Source organism: Ipomoea triloba, chromosome 1 (genome assembly GCF_003576645.1).
Source record: "Ipomoea triloba cultivar NCNSP0323 chromosome 1, ASM357664v1".
NCBI classification, from domain to species: Eukaryota; Viridiplantae; Streptophyta; class Magnoliopsida; order Solanales; family Convolvulaceae; genus Ipomoea; species Ipomoea triloba.
In genome coordinates, this window is record NC_044916.1 from 28341525 (window position 1) to 28358341 (window position 16817).

General features: G+C 33.9%; 2 protein-coding genes across 2 annotated transcripts; both read left to right on the top strand.

Moving 5' to 3' along the window:
- Positions 1-4284: 4284 nt before the first annotated feature.
- LOC116017143 (allene oxide synthase 3-like) lies at positions 4285-5972 on the top strand. Its single transcript, XM_031257675.1, has one exon. The coding sequence runs from the start codon at positions 4328-4330 to the stop codon at positions 5771-5773; it is 1446 nt and encodes a 481-aa protein (XP_031113535.1). The 5' UTR covers positions 4285-4327; the 3' UTR covers positions 5774-5972.
- Positions 5973-11929: 5957 nt separating this feature from the next.
- Positions 11930-13819, top strand: LOC116017879 (CASP-like protein 5C1). The gene is made up of 3 exons (XM_031258540.1): positions 11930-12550; positions 12639-12771; positions 13187-13819. Exons 1-3 carry the CDS (start codon positions 12411-12413, stop codon positions 13379-13381), a joined length of 468 nt encoding a protein of 155 aa, XP_031114400.1. The 5' UTR covers positions 11930-12410; the 3' UTR covers positions 13382-13819.
- The last annotated feature ends 2998 nt before the right edge of the window (positions 13820-16817 follow it).

Below are 16817 nucleotides of genomic sequence, written 5' to 3' on the forward strand. Positions count from 1 at the left end.
TTGTATTAAATATTTATCTTGCTATATGAACCATAATCGGAAGTATAAATATTAATTTTATAGAACAAACGCTTAAAAAATTATAAATGAATTGATGGGTGTTAAAAATTGGCCCAATAACTTTTATGAATTAGTGTAAAGGCCTAATGCTTATTAAAAGACTGGAAAGACAAGCCCAAGGAGTGATCATACCGACCCAGATGAGACCAAGTCTGTATGGGCCATTGGATCATATGTTTGTGTTTCAATTACCTATCAGCACGAGCATTGGGCTCAAATTACACTATGCACCACAGTGCACATAGCAATGTGCACCATGTACCTAAACGACGTCGTTTTAAGTACTGTAAACTAATCGTCCGTTTTTTTGGAAATCACGTTTCCGGTTTCGTCCGGTTTCTGTATTTATGTTAATATTTTGTGTATTCCAGACAATCATTCTGTGTATTCTAGGCAATCGTTCTGTGTATTCTAGGCAACCGTTTTGTGTATTCATGTTAGTAACACATGTTGTGATGTGTTTGTGCATTCGAATGTTTAGGAGGATGAGTTCTGTGTATTTTGTGTCAATATTCTGTGTATTCATGTTATTAACACAGGTTGTGATGTGTTTTTGCATTCGAATGTTAGGAGGAGGAGTTCTGTGTATTTTGTGTCAATATTCTGTGTATTCTGGGCAAAAAATTCTGTGTATTCTAGGCAAACGTTCTGTGTATTCTAGATAATGATTATGTGTATTATAGATAATTAATTTCCTGGAGTCATTCGCGGCCGCGTCCACTAACACCGAAACGACATCGTTTTACGTACTTGGTGCACATTGCTATGTGCACCGTGATGTAGGGTATAACGATTTCTCGATTCGGGCAATCAATCTCAATTAACCTCATACTATTGTAGGGATGTCAATTTACATCCACTTCGTGAGTATTGACTATCCTATTTGAATTTGACGGCAAATTATGCTGTGGACCCAGGTCCACCTTACAATGTGGACCTGGGTCCAAAACTACGTCGTTTTTGTCATTTTTTTTCTTCTTTTTTTTTTTAAATTAGTAAACATATTGTTGAATATAGAGCTGTCTAAAAATGTGTGAATGTAGATGTTTCAAAGTGTGAATGTAGAGTATAGAAATTGTGAATGTAGATTTATGATTGTGTGAATGTAAAGTTGCCCAGAAATGTGTGGATGTGGAGGTTTCAAATTGTGAATATGGAGTATGGTTTCAAATTGTGAATATGGAGGATAGAAATCGTGAATGTAGAGTTATGCATGTGTGAATCTGTAATACAGTTAAGAAGTTTTAACAACTTGTAGCCCTGTAATGTGTGAATGTGGAGTTCTCAAGTTGTGAATGTGGAGTATAGGACCTCTGAATATAGAGTTTTGAATGTGTGAATGCATAACAGTGGTAATATAGTTACTAAACATATAATCTTGTAATGTGTGAATGTAGAGTTTACAAATTGTGAATGTAGAGTATAGTGTATGTGAATGTAGACCCAGGTCCACCTGGGTCCACGACTCCACGGCATAACAACCCTTGAATTGACACATTTATACTCTTCATCTTAAAAATCAAAGGCTAAAATGTTACCTTCACTATCCAAAATAATAATTCATTAAATATACAATTAATCAAATAGCATTTAATTTTTTAAAATTAAAACAAAATCTAAGAAATAAGGATAACATGATTTTGAAAAATTTATATTGTGGATATGTCCTACAGCAAGGTATATTCTCATTTGAACACTCTCTATCTCTCTATATAAAAGTAATATCATTAAAATTTATGTGTTTTTTTGTCATCCAAATTGAATATACATGGGGGGTGTTTGGTTACTAGCTTATCAGTCAAAAATTGGCTGATTTGACCAAATTTAGCTGGTTGATCTGGTCAATAAGCTGTTTATAAGTGTTTGGTAAATAGTTTGTGGCTTTGACTTATTGGGCCAATCAGCCAAAAAATGAAACGCTAGGATAGGCAACGTTTTTAAGCAGCTGATTGAGTATATTTATTAAATCACAATTTTAACATTGTAATCTGCTTTCTAGCTGCTTCACCATTTTAGATCTGCATTTTACATGAGAAAAATAGATCTGCATTTTACATGAGAAAAATAAAGCAGCATTTCTAATGGATTTCACCTTAAGTTTTCCCATGTTCAGATTCATCCTCATAAATCAAAACTCACAAATTTTTTAATTCACTAATTTAAAAAAAAAAACAAAAAAAAAAACAATAGCAGCAACCAAATTCTTTAAAACCAAAAAAAAAAAAAAGAAAAAAAAAAACCAACAGCAGCAACCAAATTCAGAACTCACAAAATTTTTCCCATCATCGTCTTCTTCATCTCTCCTTCACCATTTGCCGTCTTCTTCTCATCTCCATCGCCATCGCCGGATGCTTCATTTTCTTCACAATCAGCGTCTTCCTCATCTTCTTCGCCATCGCCGTCTTCTTCATCTTCTTGCCGTGGCTGTCCACCTCATCTTGCCAGCGCTACTGTGAGTAGAGATTTTGGGATTGGGATTTTGACTTGTGGATATGACAGAGCCGGTGGTTTTGTGGATTACCATCGATTTATGTTTTATATAATAATAATAATAATAATAATAATAATAATAATAATAATAATATAGGGCATGGCGTGGGTTTAGGCATTTGGTTATAATAATAATAATAATAATAATGATAATAATAATAATAATAATAATAATTTTAATTTTAATTTTAATCTTTATATAATAATAATAATAATTTTGGCTATGTGTTACTTCGTATTCTTTTTATTTGTATAAGTGCATCATCAACATTATTATTATTATTATTATTATAGGTCAAAATAACATAATACACTCATACTCTTAAAGGTAATTTTACATGTAATTAGCTATCAGCTAATAGCTAATTTACCAAACACATTTCTATAACCAGCTAATATTACCCGCTGGTCAAACTAACTAACAGAATCAGCTATCAACTACCAGCTATCAACTATTAGCTAAAAGCTAATTACCAAACACCCCCATTGTGTTTTAATAATCATACATACTTTAAACTTTTGTAAACACATATGTCCTTAAAATGTGAATATATACTTCATCTAAGTTGTTATTAATCTTTTAATTACTTTTTTTAATAATGGGTGTACTTAGAATTAGTATAACGCAAATTTTAAAAAAGAATAAAAAACCATTTTATATTTAATTAAAGAGACTGACTGATTTTTTTATTAAGTCAACAAATAAAATGAAAATTATACACAACTCTTTATATTATTAGTCAAAGCCATTGAGACAGCTGTGAGGCTGTGAAGTAAGTTAGGTACGATATATATAGCACCGATAGTTAGCTGTTTAGATTGAAACGTGAATGATAAGAAAAGTAAGCAGGAATATTATTAAGGAAAAGGGTCGACACTATCCGGATCAGGTTAATATGAACTATGTGATATTCATATTGAAAAATGTAATATTTTATACTAATTAAGATCAAAATGTTTGTTACTTATAAGTGAAAATGAAATACTTTTTTAAGACAAATGTAATACTTTTATATTTTGATGTAAAAAATATTACTTTTTTAATCAAAAGTAATACAATAATTTTCCTTATAAGTAATGTTGGCAAGTGTTTGTTATTTGTATAGGCAAATGTAATATTTTTAAATTAAAATATAAAAGTATTATATTTTTTTCAAAAATATTACATTTATCCATGTAACTAATAAACATTTTATTCGAGGTTTAGTATTAGATTTCTCAGTATAAGAGTATTACATTTCATATTAACTTAACTCATGATGAGACATTCTCACACCAATTTTTGCCAAAGGAAAAAATATTACATAGACTCTCATTTCTTACTCTAACTCCTACTCCATTATCTTACAAATCCTTAATGTAATTAGACACTTTTCCTGATATTGACGTGATGAAAAATAAAAAATATCATATTCTTGTTTATTATATCATGGAGTAAAAGCGAGACAATATAAATGGAGAGTTAAGAGTACACTAATAGGGCAAGGATTCAATTGATTATTGCAGAGGATCGGATATGATGTATGTTGTTTTCCAAATTAGTTGACTTAATATGATATTTTTTTATTATTATAATTTTTTTTGTGGATATCCAAATTCCAAATCATATCATCCGTCCCAAAGTCAGAAATAAGCCTGTTACGTACACGCCAATATTTTATCGCACGTAACCTTCATCTTTATTCTTTAAATATACTGAAAAGGAAAACTTCACCTATCACTTCTATACTTGTATCATCCTAGCTTAAACCCTTCAAACTAACAGCCTCGATCCAGAATGTCATCATCATCTGAGCATGGTTCTTGTTCAAAGCTCCCGTTGCGAGAAATCCCAGGCAGTTATGGTTTGCCGTTTTTCGGGGCGATTAAGGATCGATATGACTTTCATTACAACCAAGGCATAGAAACTTTCTTCCGCTCTCGCATGCAAACCCATCAATCCACCGTTTACCGAGCAAACGTCCCGCCGGGGCCTTTCATGGCCGGAGATTCCAAGGCGGTAATCCTCGTCGACGCCGTTAGTTTCCAGATCCTCTTCGACAATTCTAGAGTCGACAAGACGGATTTCTTCGACGGTAACTTCATGCCCTCCACCGACTTCTTCGGCGGCTACCGTCTCTGCCCTTTCCTCGACACCACCGAGCTTCAACACCAAACCCTCAAGAATTTCTTCCTCTCCACGCTCGCCGGTTTACATAATAAATTCATTCCCATTTTCTCCCTCTGCATGTCCCAGCTCTTCACCAAGCTTGAAGATGGACTCGAGGGTAAAGATGGAAAAACCTACTTCAACGACCTCAGCGACGAAACAACGTTCAACTTCATGTTCCGTTTGTTTTCCGATAATAAAGATCCGACGGAGACCTCCGTCGGATCTAACGGAACGGCGTATCTTAACAAATGGGTATTTCTCCAGTTGGCTCCATTGATGACACTCGGGCTGAAATACCTCCCCAATTTCCTAGAAGACCTAGCGTTACACACTTTCCCGTTACCGTTTTTCCTGATGAAATCCGATTACAAGAAGATTTACGATGCTTTCTACACCTCCCTGGGTTCCATCTTGGACGAAGCGGAGAAAGTCGGGATCAAAAGAGACGAAGCCTGCCATAACTTCATTTTCCTGGCAGGCTTCAACGCCTACGGCGGGATGAAAGTGTTCTTCCCGTCTCTCATCAAGTGGGTCGGCGCTGCAGGGGAGGGCCTGCACGGGCGCCTAGCGGCGGAAATCAGGGCGGCGGTTAAACAAGAAGGCGGCGTCACACTCTCCGCGCTGAACAAGATGAGTTTGACAAAGTCGGTGGTGTACGAGACGTTACGGATTGAGCCTCCGGTTCCGTTCCAGGTGGGGCGGGCCAGGGAGGATATCGTGGTGGACAGCCATGAATCGGCGTTCTTGATCAAGAAAGGCGAGGTGATCTACGGGTATCAGCCATTGGCGACTAGGGATCCGAAGATATTTGAGAGGGGTGAGGAGTTTGTGGGGGATAGATTTGTTGGGGATGGGGAGAAATTGGTGAAATATGTGTACTGGTCTAATGGGAGGGAGACTGAGAATGCAACGGCGGGGGATAAACAGTGTCCCGGCAAGGATTTGGTGGTGTTGCTGGGCAGGCTGATGTTGGTGGAGTTTTTCCTTAGATATGACACATTTTCGATAGAATATGGAACCATTCTTCTCGGCCCTTCCGTCACTTTCACCTCCGTTACCAAAGCTACATGAGCTTGCATTGCATTATATTGCATGGTAATCGAAATTGTTTTAATTTCCATTCAGTTCAGACTGTATGTATGTTGTGGCTTGTTAATACTTTATACAATATTTTTCTGTATTTTGTATATGAAAACTATTTTCTGTTGATATCGTGACTGTCATATTGAATTTCAATTTATGTAAACTATAAAGACTAATTATTGTCCAATTTTATTTGAGTAAAGTCTTCCAATTCGTACCCATTGTTTCTTTTACCAAACTAAAAACAAGTAGGTTACGTTGTAGTTTAATTAGTGGTAAGAATTCCATGTTAGCTGTCTATTATTTCATGTTGTAGTGGGTTACATTGCAGTGTGCAATCGGTTAACCAAACCGTTTTACTAGCAATTTTTAGAGTTTTAACCGTTAATCAAATCGAACTTTGTATTACTGAATTAATCGATCAATCGAGATTTTTTCGATTAGTCGGTCCCTTTTTTAAGTTAAAGTTTTAGATCGTAAAAATAATACCTATTTAATAAATTCAATTAAAATAATACATATAATAATAAATCCATAAGAAAATATAAAAAACAATATCATGAACATACACTACAAATTTATAGGGATTTTATCATATATATTTAAAATTTCATTAACTGAAGTTTCGAACTGAATTAACCGGTAACCGAAATTTTTAAAAACCTTTAACCATTAACCAAGCCGAAAAAGTTCAGTTAAAAAGCGGTTAATCGAACTTTGTCGGTTCGGCCAGTTAACCAAAATTTTACTGAAGTTTGCACACCCCTATACGTTGTAGTTGTTAAAAAATGTAATATTTTTAAATTAAAATGTAAAAGTGTTACGTAGTACATTTTTGTTCAAAAATATTATACTTTCTCATGTGATTAATAAATACTTTATTCCTAATTAATAGGCAAATTATGCTATGGACCCGGGTCCACCTTGGTTCATGTTCACAATTTTAGAATTTTATATACAAAATTACATTACTCAATATTCACAATTTTGTTATATAGATTCAAAAATTGTGTTATACTGTTCTATATGTAATTATGAAATTGTGAATATAAAGTTATGAAATTGTGAATATATAGTTAAAAAATTATGAATATAGAGTTCAAAATCGTGAATATTGATTAATGTAATTTTGTATGTTGAGATCTAAAATTGTGAACATGGACCTGAACTCGAGTCCATGACATAACAACCGTAATTAATATTACATTTTCCGTATTACATTTTCATCTTGATTCAACATGTCTCACGGACAAGAATCCCGATCTCACACAAATTTGCTTAATAATTATGGTTTCATTTTAACTCCAATGAGTAAATATTTTTGAGTATTTGTCATTATTTGGAGATTTGCACGAGGAAATGTTTTTATCAGTTTAATACGTATTAATCGAGAATTTTTTTTATCAAATAAAAAAGGGAAAATTGCATCTTTGGTCCCTGAGCTTTAAGCAAGTTCCAACTCAGTCTCTGAGTTATAGCCGTATCCGAGTTTAGTCCCTCAGTTATGAACGAAGTAGCGCATTTGGTCCCTGGCCGTTAAAACTAACGGAGAAATTAAAAAATAGTTAAAATTTGAGGGGTAAAATAGGAAATTTACATTTTATTATCCTTCTTATATCAAAATCACTTTTATAACATCATTTTTCACTTCTTAGCCTCTTATGAGAATTTCACCATAAAGAATAACTTGAGATTTTTAGTATGTAAAAAATATTTTGTATGCAATAGTTTAGTCAATTGTCGTCTTTTGAAGTTACAAAAGTTTTTAAAATTTTCATAACTGATTCTTAGGTTCCTCTTTCATTACTCTGGTTTTAAGAAAACAGAGTTTTGTATCTCAAAAGTTCTAGTTTGATTACCTTTGTTGCTTAGTAAAGAAAATAAAAAATCATTAGGATAGTGTTTTCATATGCCTAAACACAATGATCAAGTGTTTCTTTGTTTGTACTAGGTCTTAAGTTTGTTATACGAGAGTCAGACTCCTAACAAGTCATACTAAAGTTATTGAAATGCTTTTAGAATTGAAAAATATTGAAAATAAGAGGCTAAGAAGTGAACAAATAATGTTATAAAAGTGATTTTGATATAAGAAGAAGAATAAAATGTGAATTTCCTATTTTACCCCTAAAATTTTAACTATTTTTTAATTTTTCCGTTAGTTTTAACGGCCAAGGACCAAATGCGCCACTTCGTTCATAACTGAGGGACTAAACTTGGATACGCCCATAACTCAGGGACTGAGTCGAAACTTAGTTAAAGCTCAGGGACCAAAGATGCAATTTTCCCAATAAAAAAAAACATAAAAATGATGGGCTTAGTAAGGCGCTCGACCCTGGAGGTACAAAATGGTCCGTTGAACTAATATTGGGCCAGTAATAGACTCCTTAGCTTGGGTTTTAGGGTTTTAGCTTTTACTGCAATTTGTTGTGCTCGTGGAATTGATTCGGCAAAAGGAGATCGAACAAGGGAAGAAGAAGAAGTGGCTGAAACAATGTTTCCGGGGATGTTCATGAGAAAACCTAACAAAGCTGCATCTCTGAAGCAGCTGAAGGCTCACGTGGGTATGTTCGGGGCTTGGGTCGTCGTTATTCGGGTCGCACCGTACGTCCTGCACTACTTCTCCGATCAAAAGGAGGAGCTCAAGTTCGAATTATAGGCCCTTTGGTAACAATTGCTTCTTCTTCAAACTATTCTATCTATGCATTTCTCTACCGTCGAGTTTTTCCCGCTGGTGTTGTGTGTTTTGAATTTTGATTATTCTTTTGTGCGTGTCTCTGTGTTTTTATGTATAGTGTGCATCTTCTGTTTTATGTCTATTGGATTCACTGACATCTTAGCAGTTGTTTATTTCTTTTCTCATTCTATTTGTATTTAATCATTGGATCTTACAATGAATTTTCTATGAAATGCTTGTGAGCGTGTGTTACATATGGCCATCATTGATTGAATGCATTTTGCTTGAGATGCAATTGTGTTCGCAATAGGTACACAGAGCACAGCTTAATCTCCCAGAACTGGACAGGAAATTCTACCTTGTTGTCTGAAAGAAATATTTAATTTGTAGTCTTAATAGGATCATGTTCAGTTTTATAAGGATATAGTGCTGAGTAAGTAAAGTTTGATTGGTTTCTTAAACTTTAACAAGAATCAACTACTGAAGTCATTGGTTGAGTGTATTTTTGCCACTCAGAAGCAGCATTGGATTATATTAGGAATTTCAGTAGTGTGGGAGTTTGGTGGTTGATCCTAGTCTCCTAGATATGGAGTGCATGATTCATGTAAAGAAGTTCAAGTTCCCATTCAGAAATGGATACAATTCAAAATCAAACTCAGAGTTGATGTTGAGAACATGAAGAAAAAACCAAATGATAACTTATATTGGCTCTGATATTTCTTTTGTATTGGTGTTGAATATAAAATGTTAATCGCTGCCTTGGCGGAATGCTCGCAAAATATGCAGCACATTTGTGATGACATGTACATCTGTAGAGGAGTTTGCTTCTTGGTAGTGCTGTAAAACTTGGCCTAGGCGCCGACTAAGTGCTTGTTGCTCCTAAGCTGAGGTGATTTTGATGATAGTAGCCCTTTTAATGGTGGGATGACTAGTCGGCCACTTACTTTTTTTTTTATATTTAGGGTGTTTCTTTCAAAATGATGTAGTTTTGAGCGAGCAAGCTTAAAATCAAGCGCATAGCACTAAAATCACTACATTGCAGATTCTCAGGCACACAGAGAACCTGAGAGGCTGTGACTTGAGAGTCGAGTCTCCCTTGGCCATTTCCACTGCCCAACTCACAACGTCACCATCGCTTCTTGCCACTGGCATCCCTTTCACCATTGACAGGTCACCATTGCCACTCACCTTGTGCACTCTGGCTGGTGGACCCTCGGAGACTCCATTGGCAATTTGCTGTTTTCCTTTTCAGCTTTTCCAGTTTTCCCATCGCCTTTCCACTTTGTCTACTTTTGCTTGGGTAGATAATCAGAAGGATTGAATGTTAAATGTATTCATTGTTAATATGTTATTATTAATTAATAATTATTACGGAGTAATTGTTATTTAACTTGCCTTTCCACTTACTGTCTGATGTTATGATGAATATAGTCCTACTACCCAGCTTGGCCCTTGGTTTTCAACAAGGTTAGGGAGGTGATTGATATAAGAAACTTGTGATATGTTGAATGTATTGAACTATGCCATATTATCATGGTGAATTGATTCATTTAAATTGGTTGCTAACTTGCTATAACTTAACAGTATCACTCATTGAGTTGATGTTTTCCTTCTTCTTTTGCAGATAGCTTGCAGTTTGGATTGGGGAAATGTTCACATGGAAAGATCAATGCAAACAAACTTTTCTAAGGTTCCTTTCAACTTCATTTTTCTCTCATTTCCAATCTCCATGTTGCCTATTGATTCTAAAATATGCCAAGTTGGCCTGTATTTATGGAAAGTGGTGACCTAATGAAACTTTATTGGGTTTAGTCTGCACTGTTTTATAATATATGTTGAATATGAACATCATGTTTAAACAATTTCTGAGCCAATCCAGGTTGTCTATTAATCTAGGCAGGCTTCACTATCAAGTCCAAAAATGTGTTTATTATATACTCTGTATATATTTTAAATTTTATACTCCGTATTATTTAAATTAAATAATAATATATAACATTCTTTTATATAGTATGAGATGAGATTTTCAAGTGCATATATAGTGTTCAAACTTCAAACTAATGACGTATGGCCCAATGGGAGACTCAATTTACTGTGTTGCTCGTCATTTGTATTATTCTGGACTATTAACGTTAAAATCAACACGTGGTCGGTGGTGTGTCTGCATCTCTACAAGTGTTACCAAATTATTTTATTTTGACATTTTTGGTGCATGAATATTATTTTTAATCACGTTTGATCCATTCGTTTATTAGTCTAATGAAAACGTATAAGAATTTGTCAAAACATTGACATTTGATTGAGAAATGAGAATAATCAAAGCAAAATTCTGTGACTAAAATTAAAAATAATTTATGTCTAAAAGCAAATATGTTATTAAATGAATATAATTATATTCATATTTTTCCCCAAAAAACTATTTTTGTACTTGTTGGTACAAAGTCTTCAAGAACAAAAGATGTGTGAAAATATGACAAAAAGTTTGGAACAATTTAATAGTTAGAAAATACGGAGTAGCTTTCTTTTCCTTAATACGTAGTATTTTATAAGCAAAGTGAAGATGGTTAAAATAACGAATAATACTTTTCAATTATGGGTAATACTTGTGTGAAATTATCTCATAGGGTTCAATCTGTAAGATGGGTTGTATTTTTGATTAATGCATTGAATCTTTAACTTCATTAATCAAAGATCCGATCCGTCTCGACGGATTGAGACCCGTGAAACAGTTTCACATAAATTTTTACCTTCAATTATTATTATTATTTTTATTTTCTTCTATTAATAAAATTACAACCTCTATATATCATTTTCTTTAAATAGCCCACAAAATTGGCTCCTTATCCTAGAGTGCAATGAACCATGAACTAACAGTACTCAAGGTAGTTGATGTGTCGCTTTCGTTTGAAAAGAGTTCCTCCATGTCAGGGAAGGTATACTAACGTTTTTAAATTAGGTATTTGTTTGTCTTCCACCGCTCATTACTTGAATAGAAATTTATATTCATTACAACCACAAAAATAAATACAATTTAAACTTAAAGAAAATAAACAAAGTTTTCACATTCTATTGTTTGGTCAATGAAAATATTTGTGAAAACTTGAAAGGAATTTAAAATATGAAGTATCAAATGATTTTTTTTTTTATCATATTGTAGAAATTGATTTTTTTTTAAAAAAAATCCTCCCACTAACCAAACATAAGAATTCACTGACTTCAAGAAATATTGAGAAAAAAAAATTACTTTAGGAATACCCAAAAAAATTACGCAAGGAAGTAGAATTTACAGAGGCAAATAATTTGGCCTTGGGCTTGCCCTACTAGTGAGATGGTATAGAAATGTGACCCAAAAAAATTTTAGGAAACTGAAACTGGGTTGGTGTTTGTCGGTAAGGTCAAGAAAATTGGCTCTATCCTTATTCCCTAATCTTATACGCAGACATTATAAAATGGGTGATGAAGTAATAGCTGTCCCTCAAAAGAAGAAAAAGAAAGGCTGTATGCAACCCACGTGTCACATCAACGATTCGCTTGGACCATTTTCGGCAACACTGTACAATCAAGAATACGCTTCCATAAACAATCAACAGCTGCAATTCATCAATTCATATTCCCCACCCTGAAAGCTCTGCTAACAATTGCAAAATTCTCACAATTTACCAACTCTTTCTCAATTCTCATAGCATATACCCACAGAATAAAGGGCAGAGGAGAGAGAGTTAACCGCCAAAACCATTAACATCTTTCTTAAACTGAAACTTGCAGGATTTCTTCAACTTCTAGACTGCTGATGACATATTACATGGAAAGTATGGTGAGTTTTTCGATTTGTAGTCAAGATTTTTTACTTTATATTGGAGGGCCGTCTTGAAATTGCCCAGGAGAGGGACCAGTACATCTGTTTTTGTCTGCAAAATACCACAATCAATTAAGGCTGAGCAGTGAGTATATATGGCTATGAATGATGATATACCTGGGGCTGTGGGAACAAGTGCCAGTTTTGCTTTGAGATTGGGCCAGGCTGCTTTTGCTTCTGCCTCTCTTCTCTTCATGTCTTTAGGGGTGGAATTCTACAGCTACACTGCCTTTTGGTAATTTTTTCAGACTGTTAAAGATTCAGACTTTCCAGTTAATTAATTGTTTTTTCCCTTAATTTGAGTTGGTACTTTAAATTTGCAGCTTCTTGGTCACAATCATGGGACTGGTCATTCCCTGGAGCGTCACTCTGGCACTGGTTGATGGCTATTCTGTATTTGTCAAGTGCCCAATTCGCCAGCCAGGAATACTACTTGTGATCATTTTAGGAGATTGGGTATGGTATGCCTTCCCCATTCAAATATGTCTATGTCTTGCATAATCCAGCCAAGATGGCTAAGGATACAAACTTGTAAAACAAGGTCACGTGCTTGAATGTCAGCCCTCTTGGTTTGAGCCGGTCAACTATGGACAACTTAGATTGATTTACTTCTTTGTAGTCCTTTGCTAACTAGGGTCACAAGGCAAATTTACTCCGTGCACAATTGCACCAGTTAGTTATGGACAACTTAGACTGATTTACTTCCTTGTAGTCCTTTATTGGCTAGGGTTACAAGGCTGGATTTACTCAGTGCACACTCACTCTCGGGTAGTGGCTGAGGTTTTCCTCTTCAGTCCTCACTCAAAATAAAATATGTCTATGTGTTGTTGTACCATTGTTGAATGTTGACAATTTCCTATGCTATAAACAGGCGTTGTCAATCCTCACACTGGCTGCAGCTAGCTCAACTGCAGGCATAGTTGATCTCCTCCTGAGATCAGATGGAACATTCTGCCCTTCAAAGCTATGCAGTAGATACCAAATATCAGCAGCAATGGCCTTCTTAACATGGTTTCTCTCCATGGCTTCATCACTTTCCAATCTTTGGCTACTTCCCTCCTTGTGAGGTTCTCAATCTCCCTTTTTGAAGCAAATGATATAGTAATTGTTTCAGCAAAGTACTCATATAGTTAGTTAGTGCTGCATGTAAATAGTGGATAAACTTTATTAGGAAATATTGATAAACAATATAGTTGAGAAAGAATTTCTCAAGTTTGTCAGCAGAATAGACATTTGGGGAGAAAGGAAACAGCAACTAAATGTATAGGGGAATCTGTATCCCTTTAATCTCTATTGTTTAACTACATATGTCACAAAGAATTGTTAGTTCATGCTAAACCATTGACTCACAGGGTCACAAGTTGGCAAGCAAAGATTTTGCCAGTCAAAAAGCTGCTATTTGTATTTGTAACACACAAAAGTTTTCACTTTTCAGCAACCACTCTGAATTGGGACTCTTTTGGCACTTGGCCAAAGAATAAAACTTAGCATCAGTTTGAACCAATAGATAACATCTTGATGTGGTTTATTCAGCAGAACAATCTTTGTACCCAAGTGGTTGTCATCTTCTTTGATAAGTACATAATGTCTTCTTGTATGACTCTTATCCTTTTTTATTTTTTCTCATTTTGTTAAAGTTATTTTTGCAATATCACAACTGCAAATCTGTAATTGCATATAAGAAGTTAGTCTGCTCTATTTATTTCTTCCAATATACAATGCTAAAGGAAATGCTAAACAAGATTCTAGAAAACAAAAGAAACCTTCATATCTTTTGAAGAAGCAAACTAGGTTACCTGTGATGTGAAGTGCTCCATAGCAAATGCTGAAATCTACTTCAAAAAACAATTATCTACTCTGATCTTTTACTATCAGGATAGCTTTGCTTCCTATCAAAACGGCATATTGATAGCAATCCACCACCTCTTTCTGCTCCAAGCTGGATCTAAATAATCCATTTGATTCAGTAATTTTGTCGCAATTTATATTATGGACCAGGGTCCACGGAACATTATCTTCATACAGTAAGAAGACACAAAATCACAACACAAGAGACATACACATGTTATATATTTATTTATTTTTCAAATTTAATTTAGGTACATAATTTGTGTCATAGGTACACAATTTTACAACATATGACACAATTACTAATTTGTTTCAGGTACAAAATTTCATAACACAACACACAAAAATTCACACACGTACACTAAAATTCACAGTACACTATGAACCATGGTCCATGGTATAAGGATTGTAATTTCGTCGAACAGGTTCTGTTGGGATCTTCAAGAATGGGGAAAATGGCTATAGATGGATGATTTGTTAGCAATGGGAAATTGGGAAGGAGCTTCAGAACAGCTCCAATTTTTTTTCTTTTTGAAAGTCAGAACAGCTCCAATTAATTGTGGAGCATAACTATATAAGCCTATCCTCGTATATATAGATTATGGGGCCTAAACTCTCTCAACCCAAATTATATATCTGGATGAATGGAATGGGTTAAGGTTAAACGCCCTGACCTTCTAGTTGGGCTTCAACCCTCTTTATTAGGTTTTTCTATCACATAATTATATTTTTTTAAAAAATGGTGAAATAGGCACATGAACTTTGTTTTTGTTTTTGTTTTTTTTTTCTCTTTTTTGTTTTTCTTTTCAAAAAAAAAAGCACATGAACTTTTTTTTTCCCAAAACTTTAAAACATTAAAATAATCAACTCCTTGATTTGATGTAATTAAATTAATAACTTGTCAAATTGTTACAATTAAGCTAAGTATAAATAAATTTAATGTAAAACAGGTAAAAAAAAAGATGGTGTGTATTGTGTAAGCTTTTAATCAAAATAAATAAATTAAAACATTTAAAATATATATATAATGATTGTCAACGATAAACTTTTCGGACACCTATTTATCTTCTCCAGTGACCTCTATCTTTTTTCGATGCTTCTCCGCTTTTTTTTCTTAATTTTTAAATTAATATATTTGAATAAATATTGCCATGTCGGCTTTTTACTGGTAATTGACTATTGGTTTATTGCATCAAATCGACAAGTTGATATATTATACGGAGTATTTAATTAACTTTTTAAAGTTCAAAAATCTAACTACTTTTTCATATAATGTTCATGAGCCTATTTAGTCTTTTTTTTTTTTTTTTTTTACATATTATACTAGTATCTGCATCTTGTAAAATAAAACTAATAGTTAAGCATTTCAAACTCTTCTCACCCAAGTTAAAACTTCTTTTTTTTTTTTTTTTGAAAAACAAGTTAAAACTTTGTATATCTAATGCAAATTTGTATAATAAAAAAAATTAAAACTTTTTTACAATTGAGCATGATATATCTTGTAAAGTGAACCACTTACATAAGATTTATTTTTTTTGGAAAGCGAGATAAGGTTCATTTTAATATAACAAATGCTCATTTTATGAAAGATTGTTTTTTTTGTGTGTGTACTAAGAATTCATTATTTGGTATACTACCTAAAATTAAAAATAAACTTTCAGTACATTAAAAAAAAATTAGTATACTAAAAATAAATATTTATTCGTGAATTACATTGCAATGTGTAGACCATGATTCTCAATATAATTTAATGTGTTTGGTCTTCTAATTAATTAATCTATAACTGAGTTAGACTGTTAGAGTGATTAGGAGATTTACTACATCAATGATCAATAGGAAGGTTATTATACTCAACAAACACTAAGGGTGTGTTTGGAAGCCCGGAAAATGATTTCCGGAAATTATTTTCTAGGCTTCGTGTGTTTGGCAACAGCAGGAAAACGTGGTCAACGGAAAACATTTTTCGTTGACCATGGAAAATCAATGCAAAATTCCGAAAAACAACTTCCGGACAAAAAGTCCGGAAGTCGTTTTCCGGAAATGGGAACAAGGCTCCATAGCGAGGAGGGACGGAAGCCGTCCCTCCTCAGTCGGCGGACTGGTTTCCGGCGGAAACCAGTCCGCCGGCTTTGGTTTCCGCTGGAAACCAGGCAGCCGCCGTCCCTTTTTTTTTTTTAATAAATATTTTTAATTAATTAATTAATTAATTTAAAATAAATATATTAGTTTATATATTTTTAAATTTTAAATAAAATAATAAAAATATATAATTATATATTTCTACTCATTTTCTACTCATTTTCCGGAAAATGAACCAAACACCCAAAGACAGTTTTCCGGAGGACATCCAAACACGGAAAATGAACTCATTTTCCGGAAAATAACTCATTTTCCAGAAAACATTTTCCAGAAGTCATTTTCCTGCTTTCCAAACGCGCCCTAAATGGTAAAATTTCCACTATTCTTGTTTAATATTTGAGTCCAATATAAAACTTTTATATCGATCAGCCTAGGATTAAAAGTAACAACATCAACAATTGAGGAATTAAGTTCACTAAATCTTCAAAACTAAACGATCAAATTAGAAGTGCCAAATTTCAATCCTTATACCATGGACCAAGGTTCACGGTGCACTCTGGACCCTGATGTATGTG